Source organism: Cyprinus carpio, chromosome B9 (assembly GCF_018340385.1).
Source record: "Cyprinus carpio isolate SPL01 chromosome B9, ASM1834038v1, whole genome shotgun sequence".
In the NCBI taxonomy this organism is placed as follows: domain Eukaryota; kingdom Metazoa; phylum Chordata; class Actinopteri; order Cypriniformes; family Cyprinidae; genus Cyprinus; species Cyprinus carpio.
In genome coordinates, this window is record NC_056605.1 from 19896532 (window position 1) to 19911349 (window position 14818).

The window sequence follows — 14818 nt, forward strand, 5'->3', positions numbered from 1 at the left end:
CAGCCTTGACTAGCTTTGCCATCTGGGAAAAAGAAAACAATCTATACTCTTACAAGAAAAGCAGTCTTGTGTCTGTTTATGAAGGACCTATGCTTTTATTTCCAATAACACCTTCTCTACACAGATGGAGTGCTGCCTTTTTATGGTTGAATGTTCTTTGTAATAGACGGAATGTATTTATGACTGGCCTGTATCATGTTTATAATTAAAACGTAGAATGATTTGTTATTTGAATGAGAAACCTGTGGCGAAAAGCCTTGATAGTTGTTTAAAAATCAATGATTGTTTGTGGCAACAAGTGAGACCTTTTTATAACGATGGGCATCGCAAAAAATAACAATCTGCCATTCTGAAACATCACATGAAAAACAATTTAAATTGTTATCCCGTTTCAACAGCTACTTCAAAAGGCGGAAGATTTTGGCACTCAAATCAAAGGGACGAGCAAAAGAACGTCTGTTTAGATAAGAGCATTTACAACATACTGCTCCGTCGCGTTGTGCTCGCAAACAAAGATGGATAGGCCAGAAACAAGTCATTTAATTAGTGCTGGAACCCCCGTCTCTGACTCCGGCAGCCAATTACACATTCCAACGGCATCTGCAGGTCCTATTTCACGGGAGAAAAGCAAATCTTCCCTGGCTCGGCTTCATACAGTACATCTTTCCTCTTCCATTTAAGAGAAGGTAAATAGCAGAGATGGACAGCTTCATTAGACAGCATCTGAGGAGCAGGCAGGGCGGATTGTCGCTTAAATAGTGGGCTTTTACTGGAGGGCTAACCAGCGACCTCAGATCAATTACAGCTGACATTATTGTTTGTCGTGAGCTCTTCCAGGACAGAAGAGTAGAGGCAGAACGGGCCCAGGCTCTGCTGAAAATGTAATTTTCCTCCTCTTATGCTTTCATTCCACAAACAATAAATCACTCAGTTGAAGAGATAATAAAGTGCCAAGTAGGAGCTGGTTTAATTTTTGTCAAGGGAAAGCTTCCTCCCTCACAGGATAATGCAGGCTGCTAGTTCTCAGAAGGGCAGCTTTCACCAGACAATGACTTCTTTAGTCTGTCTCTTTTTAAGGGCCACTGGAATCAAAGTTCATCTTTTTGACAATAGTATCTCAGTTCTTATTTCATGCAAATTGCAGCAGTTTATGCCTTTTGTATGCTAAATAAGTTCAAAAAGAGTAGGCAATAACATGGCATTCTTTTTTTTTGAAATATTATTATTTTTTGTCCGGATCTTATTAAAAAAAAATTAATTATTAAAAATGAAATTCGTACAGACAATGACCTGAGCACCACATCCTCTGGTGAACATGATTTCAATTCCTGAAGTAAAATTAATTTTTTATATTTTTAGTGGAGCTTAAAATCAGATTAGGTTGTTTAACTGCCCACATGAATAATAATAGTAACTGTAATAATAATAATAATAATAATAATAATAATAATTATTATTATTATTATTATTAAGGAGCCATACGTATTAATAAAGTATTTTTAAGAAGCATCCATCCATCTAGTATTCATAGTAACAGTAATTTTTGTTGGATGGTTACACCACTTGAAATGCTTTAAAGAGAACTTACCTTTTAAACAAGAATATTAAACAAATTCTATGCGTTCACCCTTCAGAGAGTGACATTTTTATTTTTCTAATTTCTGCCGTAGTCTCTGGTCTCTGTAAGTTTGAATTGACACAAATCATCTGAATCTTTACATCATGAAATAAGTATAAATTAATTGCTCAGGTGTTTTATATTTTTATTGATTTAGTATTTTTGTAATTTAATCAATAATCTACAGCACAACAGTCTTTATAAAATAAAAATCTTTATTAACAAGGTAAATTCATTAATATAGTAAAATGGCCTTGACAGTGTCTGAAGGGGTTTTGTTTTGAGACAAATTTGTTGAAAAGTACAAAAGAAGGTATAGTAAAAATATAAAAAATAGCTGATGAACAATGCAACTGTTTCATCAGACATCTGGATTCTAGACATCCACAGTTCATCGCCTTTCACTCTGTCTGAAAAGCCTTGGTGGACCTCTTTTAGCTTGTATCATGTTTTCTTATGCTTTTCAATAGGCCATTATGGCTGAAACATCACTTAAGGATGGTGGAACATGAAAGGAGGTGGAATGGGGGGAGAGAGGGAGAGAGATTAGGCCCCTGAGAGCAGTCTGCTACTGTAAGCCCGCAGTCGTTCACACACACAGAGTTCTGCATTATGGAAGTCGGTCAACACAACAGACATCATTCACCAGCGGGCTGATAAAGGAGGCCTATTTAAATGACAAAAGAAAAGTCATATCAGACTTTAATACGTTTCTCCCCTCTCTTGTAAATGTTGATTTCCTGAAATCCAGTCAGATCTTCTTGAGCGAATCACAAAGGCGCGCCGGCACTCAATCTGGCTCTCGAAAGCTCTGAAAGGTAGATACGTGCATGAATGCCTCTCTCAATTTGTTTCGACGTGGCGCTGTAAGTATCCTGCAATCACACACTGGTGCCGTGGCAGGTTTTAATTGAGTCCGGTCCTGCGAGCGGTAATTGATTCAGACTCGGCACTCGAGGAGAGCCGCCTTTACAAGGTGCTGCTTGGCCTCTCGTTCTTTTAATCTCGGCTTTCTTTTTAATGTCGGGGAATGTGTTTTCCCTGTGCATCTGCTGGTCATCTTTCTTATGGAAATGTACAATGCTTCTCTGAGGAGCGGTGACACTGAAGGGACCCCCTCCCCACCCACCCACCATCTTCCTTTTTTTTCTCTCTTTTGGTTTTATTTTTCTGATGTAGACTCTCTCACAGCCCTTGGCCACTGATATTTCGCACAAAAACAACTCGCTGGATTATGTCTCGCCTTATTGTGTGTCCTGTTACCTTGTGCCGGGCGATAAAGGGGAAGTGTGGGACGGAGCAGGGGCTGCCCACTCGCTCGATCGGATCCACTGCAAACACTCAAGTTGTCTTTCAAGCGCTGTAGTGGTGCCTTTGACCGCTCAAGACCGAAATTTCTCTCGGTTACTTTTGATCCTTTAGTTCAAAGTCAGGAGTGGGAGTGAGTGGGTCTTTAGTTCAGGGACACACACCAGGCTGTGACCTTATTTGTGTGCATATGTCCTCTGAAAAAGCGGGACAGCTTCCTTTCTTCCCATTTAATCACTGTCTAAGAATGTAGCACAGTTCACCTTAGTTATATGTATGAGTTTAGCAGTTTGCATGCAGGATCTGGGTTTTCTCGTCAGAATACTTTGTACGTCTTAATTATTTCAATCCCGTGTAAATATCAAGGACTTGAAATGACGTTATAAATGCACTCTGTTATACAAGTAATGGAGTTTCTGGCACAAATACTGGTAATTAGCTTGTAGGCATCTCATGATACACACTTAGTTTTAATTGGCTCGTTTTTGCTCATTTTCGCTAATGCCTTTCATGTTTGCCTTATTTTTCCGCAGATATTTTGAATTCATTTACTATTAATGGTGAAATATTTCCATAATTTTCCCTTTCCCAACCTAATAAAGATTAGTTTAAATTTCACAATTATTTGGTTATTATGACTGCAATCACCGTAACGCTATATATTATTAACAGCGGTATGTATTATTAACAACGAAAGTGAATATTTATGTTTCCAATGACCATAATGGCTCAGAAATGCTGCAATTATTTATTTTTTTATAGATGTCGGTAGCTTTAATGTAATACAGTATCTAATGTGACGATTATTATTTAATGAATATTTACTCGGTAAGCCACGACGCTCGCACAATAGGTCACATGTGAATAATTCATAGGGTTTCCCCTTGAAATCTTCCTTTCTTCTTAAGCAGCACACTTTCTTTTCAGTTGCACACACGTCTTCCATTTGCACACAACTTAATGCCAGAAATGATTAATTAATCAGCTACTCTCCTCTCTCATCTTCAGGCTTGGAACTGCCGTTTATGATGATGCCCCACCCCCTGATCCCTGTCAGCCTGCCTCCTGCATCCGTCACCATGGCGATGAGTCAGATGAACCACCTCAGCACCATCGCCAATATGGCCGCCGCAGCACAGGGACAGAGTGCCCCATCCCGAATGGTGACATCAGTGATTAAGGTAACCCACGGTGCCGTTCTCTCATTGTGTAGTGCACATCTCTCATCAGCCATTGAGGGAAGGTGGAGGGGGCTGGGTGGTGCGTGAGCCGTTCTTTCATACGGCATTGCAGGGAGCAGTCTGTCAGACAATAGCCTGGGAAAGAAAGCAAGGAAAGGATGCAGAAGAAGGGGTGGGGGGATGGTGTCTCAAAAAAACAACAAAAAAAGCACGGACGCTTGTGTGTCCGTGGAAGTGTATTGCTGAAAAGAGTGTGTCATGTAATGGCCGCCCTGGCTGTGTTTGTTTTTCCTGTTGGCTGTGCAGGAACGGGTCCCCGACAGTCCCTCCCCTACCCCTTCTCTGGAAGACGGCAGGAGGCCGGGGAGCCGTCCCTCATCCCAGCGCAGCAGCAGCGTCTCCAGCTCTCCCGCGCACACGGAGAGCTCCTCCGACAGAATGCGTATGTTCACCTCATAAATCTCTCTCCCACTCTCTTTGTCTCTCAATTCCTCTCCCTCGTCTCTTCCAGCGTCTCCGCACATCGGCACACACGTGCTACTAAATACCACACTAAAAATGCCTCTTGTTAAGAGCCTAGCACATGTGCATCCCTCCCCGCTTTCTGTTATTTTCAACAGATGGCAAAGAGATATTAGCTGTCTTTTTTTTAATCTTTAAGTTTCGATCTGGCTCATGTTGTGCAAAGACAGACCTCAAATGTTTTCATCATTAGCTGTGTCGTAAAATAAAAACATTGTCCTTAATCAGTTGAGAGAGCCTGTATGTATGTTTCTCGTCATCTCTGAAATATGCTACCATGTTTTATGATGTTATTCTGGGAGCAATGTTTTAGCAAGTAACTGTTTATTTTAATTCAAAACTTATTTGAGGTCTGAATGTTACATTGAAAATATGGAATTTGAACCTGGAAATATATTTTTAAATGAAAAAAATAATTTTTAATGTAAAATAAATAAGACATTTAGGCATATTAATAAGACTCAATTTCTAAGCCACATTTTACGCAAACTTGCTGCTCCAGTACTGTTGTCATTGAAGCGAACCCCATTATTTAATTAGTAACTTAAGTTTACTGTTATAACTTTTTTTTATTTAATTTAAAAGTATTATGCTAAAATATAATTTTTATTCTATAAATTGTATAAATATAAAGAAATGTTATTAAAAAAATATTTTTACTAGTGGTCCCAGACATTCACAGGTTTTTGTAAACAGGCATTTATTATACATTTATAAGAGACAGTTGTCAGATGTTACAGAGAATTGCACTGAGAATTGCTTGCGCCAGGCAGAGTGGCAAATGCGATTTTGATTGACTGGCGCATTGATTTGGAGATGAGGTATACCACAAGTCACAAACAGTTGAAAGCCAAGGACGTATTCACCTTCTCGAGCCACTGGACAACGAGGGCTCTTTTCAACTAGAATCATTATTTATCACTCGAGGTGTTTTGCGTTGTCGATTGAGAGCGTGTGGAGATAGGAATAATATGTCTCTGTGTTCTCTCAAAGCTGTGCATCACAACGGACTGTCGATGAACCAGGCGTTGCTGGGCCTGTCTCCCAGCATCTTACCCGGGCCCAAAGAGGGTGATCTGGCAACTCATGACATCGGCCACGAGGCTAAGAGAATGCACCTGGAGAAAGGTCAGAGTTCAGTACATTAAACCAACTAACAACACTATTGTTTTATTTTTTGAAAATGATTGTGAAAAACTTTTGAGTATGACACTCCTGTGCATGAAGTCACGTTTTGGTTTCTGTGATACTCAAAACATTGATATTTTTTGGAAATGACAATTGCTAATTAATAAAAAATTTATACTGCAGTTAATACAGGCAAGGATGTATAAAAATCAAAACATCAAAAGAAAAAAAAATCTTTTGTTACATTGTAAATGTCTTCACTATTTCAAATAAATTGTTCTTTTGAACTTCTTTTTCATCAAAGAATCCTAAAAAATAAAAAATCCCCATTTCCACAAAAATATTAAACAGCACAACTGTTTTCAACATTGATATTAATAAGAATTGTTTCCACCCTGAAGACAGGAGTAATAGCTTCTGAAAATTCAGCTTTGCCATCAAAGGTATAATTTACATTTAAAATATATTCAACTAAGATTTTTAATTATAATAATATTCCCAATATTACTGAACAATCTCACAATCGTCTGAACAGAAATAAATCAATAAACGTGTGGAGTGTTCATTTAAAAAATGTCAGATTTAAGCATTGATTATAATTCATCCAAACAAATCTATCAAAACATCTCCATCTTTTGAGTGTAAAGTTGAAGTAAGCTTAACAATTGACAAATGACTATACTTTTCACTTCACTTTTCACTATTAACATTAGTCTGGCAAAGAAAAAATGAAGTGTCCTTTCACATGCTTTGCATTAAACACAAATTGAAGCAAATAATAGATTTGAGAATTCTCTCCAGGCGCAAGGCAGGTCTGGGGAATTGTTGGAGAGGGTGATAATGACATTAAAACCACGGTGGAAATCACTGGGCTGCACGTCCCCTGCTGGATCTGCCCGGAGAGGAGACGCTGTGTAGGTCTCTTCCATAGACCGAGCAAGCCTGCGAAACAAAGTAATTAGCATGATTACATGAATTTACAGGTCAGACCTTAGGTGTGATGGGCGGGGGGGTGGAGATGAGGTGTTTGTGTGGGTCTTAAGGGGATTGGTGTGTGCAGTCGATGTGTTTTGTTCAGTCCTGATCCGACATTTCTAGTGACTGATTGTGCACTGTACATCTGGATTGACACTGCTGACATATTTGCCCGTTTATGATAACATTATCACAACATGTGTGATTGCGCCGAACATTTTTTCCTGTTGTTGCCCAATAGAGACATGGAGATGGATCCGTCTAATCCCCCAGCATGCCATGGTTCCACCAGCCCCTTTAGATATCAATTGAGTTAGATTGGTCCTATTTCTCTCCGACCGAGTGAAAATCCACATTGTCTATTTGCATCGCCACTGCATTATCATTCAGACGCTTGGCATGCTTAATATGTCACTCCTCTTGATTAGAATCCAAAGCTCTCTAACATGTGCGGCAAAGGTCTCGGGCTGTGGAAAACATTTTTATAAAATAATCCATTAATGCAGAGGAGTGCAACTAAATTAGTTACCAATTTGCTGAGCATGAATTAATGAACAGAGCTTCTCCTGGCTCCCAGAGTTGTAATTTTCATAATAACCTCAGACCTTTATTTGGCAGGTTGTTTAGTTTTTTCGTTTGAAGGTTTTCATTAGTCTAATGAGGACTGTGCAAGGGCGAGCAGTCAGCACAATTTACATGAGGAAGCTATCATAATAAATGAGGCAATTTGAATAACACGCACAGGTTTATGCTGTGAGATGAGAGAGATTGTAGCGCTGGATCTGGAGGTAACCAATACATTAGACCAACTAATAACCAAAGTAATCCCAATAAAAGCCTTAAGTGAAGGGAATAAAATTAATGATAGATATATTGAACTGTAATGATATGATACATGATGCATTAGATTAATAAAATAAATGTGCACAATTGTTAAAGAGGAGGGGCTCGTCTGGCTTGGTCTGCTTTTGTTTATGGCAGCCTTTTTAATTAGGGCTGTTCATTGGATCAGTTTGTTTAGACAAATGAGATTACATTCCAATGGTTTAATGATATTTCTCCACTTGTTTGATCTTTATGGTCGTGGCAGAGCATTAAATTAATGCCACGGCGTGCACATTTGCTTCAGTGCAAAATATTACATTTGAGGTGTCCCCATCAGTGTTGGGGTAACGCATTACAAGTAATGTGAGTTACGTAATCAGATTACTTTTTTCAAGTAACTAGTAAAGTAATGCATTACTTTTTAATTTGCAAGAGAATATCTGAGTTTCTTTTTCAAATTAGTAACGCCAGTTACTTTTTTTTCCCATTTATTGATTGAAAGCTCTCCAGTCCCCATGTTGAGAGTAATCTGGAGTAAAATGTTAATTTAGTTCTAGAATAAGTGTGAACATGCATTTAACAACAATTAAAAATATCCTTTATGTATTTAATACCATTTTATTAACCAATTTGCTTTTGAGCTTCGATGGTCCAATTCAACCATACTAAGCAAAAATTACATAAGATAAACTAACATTTTTTTCTTCTTTTTATTGCTGAAGAGTGTTGAACTTTCTTCTTCTGCATTCTAATGTACAGACGTGAATTTACATTTCCTTCAGCCTGAGGCTTTTGGTGCGAAAGGGCTTTTACATTTGCCAAAAATAGAACTTTTTATATTTAAAGCAAACAAACAAGCAAGCCCAGCCCAGATTTAAAAGGTGACACAAAAATAACGTAACACATTACTTTCGATAAAAAGTAAATAAGGAACATAATTAGTTACTTTTTTAGGAAATAATGCAATATTGTAATGCATTACTTTTAAAAGTAACTTTCTCCAACACTGGTCGCCGTCACCTGTATCCAAGCAGGCTAACGGTAGTAGATGGGTTCCGGACAGTCTTTGTATCTTGTCCGTTTTGATAAATGCTTCATATTTAGCAAGAGTGCCATTATGAACCGTACTTCTTCAATACAACAGTTCAGTAAACAAGACATTAATATTAAATAGCTTACATTTTGGACACAATATTGGCTTATATTATGTATTTTTGTTCTTCACAATAGAAAATAATTCCAAACAAAGTCAAAGCAGAATTGTTGCTTATAACAAAACAACACATAGTACTGTTTTTTGTTGTTGTTGTTGTTGTTGTTGTTCCTAAATACATCAGAAATTAATTAATGTATTTGAGTACATGATTAAATGACTTGCACAACAGTTATACTAAAAAAGTTAGTATTAAGTAGCTTACATTTTAGACACAATATTGCTATAAATTATGCAATATTAAGTTAATTATTCAATGACTCGCTCACTTGTTTTGTTTGTTGCTATAAATGATGCAATATCGAGTAAATGATTAAATGATTCGTTCACTTGTTTTCTTAATAAATGAGTCTGTGTTTTTGAACGAATCAATGTAGTGAATGATTCAGTAACGCACTCAAAGGCAGTGAACTGTTTTGTTCCTGAATGAATCACTGTTTTTCAAAGTATTGGTTGAGTTAAATGATTTGACTAAATAAATAAAGACGATAAAGACGGTCACTTGTCAGTGCAAGTTATATTACCACAATGCAATCACACTCTGAGTTAAAAAATAAAAAGTTGTGTAAAATAATACTGTAGGCTATCCTTTATCTGTCATTGTCATATTTTTGCCAGCATTTCTCTGGCATTAGAAGTTAGACAGCTTTAAGTGGCGCCTCACCTTGAAGTGAAGCAAAAAAGCGAACAGTTCACTCACATTTATTATAAAGTCTGGACTAATTGAATTGCTTCACAAAGGGAATCTGTCAGAATTGTTTTTGACAAGCCTCGCTCTTGTGAAACAGCAGGTAGTTGACAAACAAGGAAATTTGAAAGGCTCTAAAGCCTTTGGCAGTAAACTCATTTTGGACATCAAACATTTAACTTGGTTCCTCTCCTTGGGGGAGCCGCTCGTGAATATATCCACATATGGGCGGGAACTGTAGCTAAGCAGTGCACAATAACAACACTAGAAGAGTAATTTATGGGATAATAACTGCAAACAGTTTCTGTTGCCCAAAGGAATGGTAGAGGTTTATTTTTACCAAATGAGAGCTGCTCTCACATAAATTATTCCTGTATTATTGATCATCACAGATGAGTCACATTTGATGACATTGATGAGTGGCAATATAATGTTGATGCCCCATGGCATGTGTTTAGTTATGCAAAATTTGATTTGGGTAAACGTTCATATTGTAACATTTTATACCACATTTTATAATAATGCTTCAAATTGTGCTTCGAAAACACATCTGATCAAAAAATCATTTATTCTCTGTCTATGAAGTCTACATTAAGCAACACTTCTTATTGAAAAGTATTGCTACAAATAATCTTGATGTCTCCATTTGATGTCTATTACCCTTTCCCCTTTTCGTAGTTACCATGTTATTCAAATTTGCAAATGACCACATCCTCATCACAGGCATATTGTGAAACTTTGAAGTAACACTGTACCGTCACCGAGTCTCTCTATTGACAGTACATCATGACTTCAGTTATGCGGGTGATTGATGCGTACACCCCCTCTTCTGAATTCAGCATTAAATGTGCGAGGAATAAACGGATCTGATTTGGCCAAACAGACAAGCGCAGAGATGCAGTCATATGAATAATGGAGCATGGCAGCCACAGTATCATTCCGATAATTTGCCAGCTGGTCAGTGAATGGCGAAGCATGTGTTTGCCATTATATGATTTCATTATAAAATACCTCATCCCCAAGAACATCAAAAGACACGAAAATAAAAGTTCTATGCTTTTAAAAACTGAAATCAAAGAGAAAAAAGTGAATCATTTAAAAAAAATCTGTGGTGTACAAAAACCATGCTTTCATTATTTTATGGTTAGTCTGATTGCATGTTACATTGCATTTGTGTTTTGTAACTTGCAGATGGATCATGGATTTTTCAAGTTTCCTGACATCAAATTTAATACATGTGAAGAGAGTGGGGAAATCTACTGTTCTGTTTGTTTGTTTTTTGTTGTTTTTTTGCATCTGGTAGAATTAGATATTATTCTTGCAGTGCAAGAATGGAAACTCATTAGATTGCTTTGCTGATGTAATTGTCTTCACAAACCCCAAGGACGGAGGCTTTATTTCATTTATAGCACAACGCTTGAGAAATAATCTGGCTAATTTCACTTAGCGTACTGCAGGAAATTGCACAAATCCTATGGACCTTTTGAGCAAAGTAAACAGTATGATGTTTGATGCTGTATCATATAACGTTTAAAGGCATGATTATGGGAGAGGGAGATGTTTTCCTCTCTATTTGTCTGTAAATACAGAAATTAAGATGGAAGTGTACTTCCACTGTGTACTGCCTCAGAAAAAAATGGTAATTGCGACAAATTTTACAATACGAAATAAAGTGACATTGTTAGATTTGATACAGATGGGAGATGTAAAGTCATAATTACAAGAAATGCATTTAAAATGTCCTTTTTATTATTTTACACTGAGGCAGAAACAGTAACTGTTATATGTATTACATAAATAAATGCTAAACATTATGGTGTTTCATTTAAAAGGTAGCATTTTGTTATAAATTACTCCCTAATTTTGATTGACTGCTTAACAAGCATTATTTGTAATGTGTTACACTGATTTCTGTTAATACATGCAGGTATCTGATCATAGGGTTTGTTGGAGAATGAAACCAGAAGCCAAAACTATTGAGCAAGGAATACAGTAGATACAAAAGTTTAGAAATGTTTCCGATCCAGCAGTTTTATGACCGCCATGTTGCATCATTATAGAGGCATTGGTTTTTGCTTAACAAACATATTACTTACTACAGACCTCAGGTTCTTTAACACCACGTCTGATCATTTTAAACTTGCACACTCTCCTTTCATCAGACACACTTGCTTTCCAAGCATGTTTTCTATCGCCTTTTTAAGTGTCCTTGTGGTTCTGGCTTCAAAAGTGAAACGGACTGAGGCTTGTGCTGACTCGGCCGACTTTTCCTAAGACAAAAGGCTGGATCATTAGCCATGGGGATCTGAAATGTGACTTGGCAGACAATCACGGTGTATGATCAAACAACTTGTCAGTGTGTTCTGTCGAAATGAAGGGGTGCGAAAAGAAAAAAAAATCATTCAATAGAGGATCAATCAAGTTTGTGAGCAGCGAAACAAATAGTGCTGATGATGCAAACGTGGGCCGTCCCTCCAGGACACAGCGCTTCATTTGGATATTTGTTCTCCCTCATGAATGTTCCATTACGTGATACCATGGACTGCTAATCACATTCCACAAGAAAGACAGTGCTTTTAGGAATGTTGAAAAGCAAGTGGTTCTTTCTAATCTTTGAAATGCCTTAAAAGTGACAGAATGCTTTCTCCTGCCAAGATGTAAGGCTTAGATAGAGAGATAAATATGCTGTGGTCAGCTAAGAGTATCTTCCGAGCAGAGAGGCAAATTTAATAATGTATTATCATTCACTAGAGAAGGTGAAATCTCCTTGTCCATCACAACACGCCAGGGCCGTTTTATGTTACCCTTCATTTCAAAGGGAGCAATGTGCTGCAGAGACACCTGCTCTGATAAAAAGAAAAGATGCAGCTCTTGGCCTGGAGGGTTAGGGCTTCGTTTTTGACTAGTTCCACCGTTTTTCTTTCTCTCAGTTTGCAAGTGACTTTCTTTTTTCTTTTGCACTAGAAGGGCAATTACAATGAACGAGATTCCATATGCAGCACGGACAGTCTCTTTGTGAATTCTAAGTACATATCCGAGCATCTGCCCTTAACGGTATGTGCACTGCTGTGAACAAATTTAGCATTTGTTTGCCCTTGGACAGACGAAATGTAACAATTAGCAATGCTGTTTCTGCTCATTTGTGATTCAAAATGCGAAAAGCTTAAAAACAAGTGTTGTGTTAAGGTAAATCTGACCCTGACTTTCTATGACCCAGATGTCCTAGACATAACAATTAAATACCTCAAAGATCATTGGTTTGCGTGCACAGTTTTGTTTTGTAAACAGCAAGCTTTGAAGCTGATTTACCAGACATAACAATTTAGAAAAGATGCTTTGCTGACTTAAAATACATATTCTACTTTGGAGTTTCATCAAAACTCCTAATAAAGGGATCATTTTGTTTTGATGTTTGGACCCCATTCACTTTCAAAACATCTTCTCCCATATTCTGCAGAAAAGAAAACAGCATGCAGGTTTGGAATTACACAAGGCTGTTAGAAATACATTTTTAGCTGAACTATCCCTTTAATGTCACATTGGAGCACTCACACAGTAGAGCTGCTCTCTTATTAAGCTGCTGAGTTTAGGGCAAAGTGTGTCAAATTTAAAAATTTTCTCTGTTCCGTAATTATCAATGGATACTTAGGGCTGTTATATGCTTTGACTGCGAACAAAATCATTCCTAATAAAAGAGAATAGGGGGAGGAGAAAAACTGCGTGAGAACTGATTCTCTTCTCTCTCGCAGCATTTGAAAGCTTGCCTAAGTGTTCCAGTCACCTTGACTTTGCAGCCACAGGCCCGGAGATGCTGTTGCTTATCCTGCCTAACCCCGGCCTGTCAATTAGGTGTTTAAAAATTAATCTCTTTAACTGGAAATACCATGCCAGCTTTCTTCCATCTGTAAATGGAGTGTTATTAATTCAAGCTGCGCAAAGCCAGTGTTATGAATAATGTTATCAAAACAGATTTCCACACGTTTAACACATCACCCGCTTTAAAAAATCCTAAGTATTTTTTTATAGCTGTGAACCAGACACAAATGGATTTGCATCCATTTTCTTCTGCTCACGAGGGCATGAGAGACAGAGAGAGAGAGGGCTGATCAGACGGGGGCTCCTAAGCTCTGCCTTTTAAAAAGTTTACATTTACATTTCTTTTTGTCTTTCATCTTCGGTCTCCAAAGCGGCTCAGTACATAGAGCCTGGATTAGTGCCAGAGTCGATTGTCGCCCCAAACATCCTCATTCCCTGTAGGATTGCTGCGAATCACATTAATATGTCCGTTCGTCTTCGACGCAACACACTCCACTGTGATCAGACTGCAGACTGTCTTCTGTTTCTCAGTGTTCGAGTGCTTGTTCTATCAAAGCATTTTGATTATGTTGGGTTTTTTACTCCTTGTTTGAATTTCTAATGTCATTGTGTATAAAATGTGGAAGGCATTTACATATTGGCACCCAAACGCATTTGTTTCTGTATAAGGACGCCGATGTGTGCATTCTTGAAAAATGTAGAAAATTCAACCAGATGTGAGCTGAGGACTATTCCCGTTAACAAAAATAAATAAATGCGTTCACACATACCCATATGTAGAGATGATTAGCACTAGATTGTGTAGGATGCTTCCTGGAGTGTGATTGTAGTAATCTAGCTTTCGAGTGTGCACCAGTATGCGTTCAGTGATCAATAAATAGACTCAATCTAACCTGATTTAAACTGTAATGCATGCTAATAATAACGCCCCCATCCTAAAAAAGCAACATGTTCGATTTCCAGACCCTAATGATCATCACCCCCCACGTAGACCTTAAACAAGACCCTCCACTACATATGAGCCCTGAATACATTTGCTTTTCAAAAGACAATTAATTCAAAGGCCTTTGAGGGCATTAGTTACTCATCCTTCTTTACCTTTATTAATGGGGTTACACAACCCTCTCTCACCAATGCTCCATCCACCTTTGAGGAGTGTCTGTTTACGACAACGATGGCTGTCATTGTATACCAAGAGCGGTCTTCCTGTAGGACGCTCACTTGAAGAAACAAAAGTAGTGGAGGGGCTTTTTTATGCAGTCATCACAGGCAGTCAAGCCTTTAATCCTCAGCGGTCCAATAATGACATCCCCTCTGCATTTATTACATGGAGGAGCGTGGAAAAACGCTGACTTTGAACAAATGAACACTCTGACCTTTATGCAATAAATATGACACAGGTTGTGTAAAAAGACAAGATATCTTCTTCTGCACGGGTTTGCATCAGAGACTCTTTGCATTGTGCCGCTGTATGGCCAACCACCAGAAAACAAGATGTTTGTGACAATACTGAACATGGAATCACAAAGGATGAATTTGCGGAA

The 14818-nt window shown here is 38.0% G+C and overlaps 1 protein-coding gene across 5 annotated transcripts in view; it reads left to right on the forward strand.

Moving 5' to 3' along the window:
• LOC109095754 (dachshund homolog 1-like) overlaps positions 1–14818 on the forward strand; it is a 109395-nt gene that overhangs the window by 70652 nt on the left and 23925 nt on the right. For 3 of the 5 annotated variants that reach the window (XM_042731396.1, XM_042731394.1, XM_042731395.1), the window contains exons 4-6: positions 3935–4107; positions 4414–4549; positions 5623–5757. In XM_042731396.1, coding sequence (XP_042587330.1) covers positions 3935–4107; positions 4414–4549; positions 5623–5757 — 444 coding nt within the window. Of the gene's footprint in view, positions 1–3934; positions 4108–4413; positions 4550–5622; positions 5758–6558; positions 6712–14818 lie in introns of all 5 variants that reach the window. The other 2 variants (XM_042731392.1, XM_042731393.1) reach the window with 1 other exon arrangement.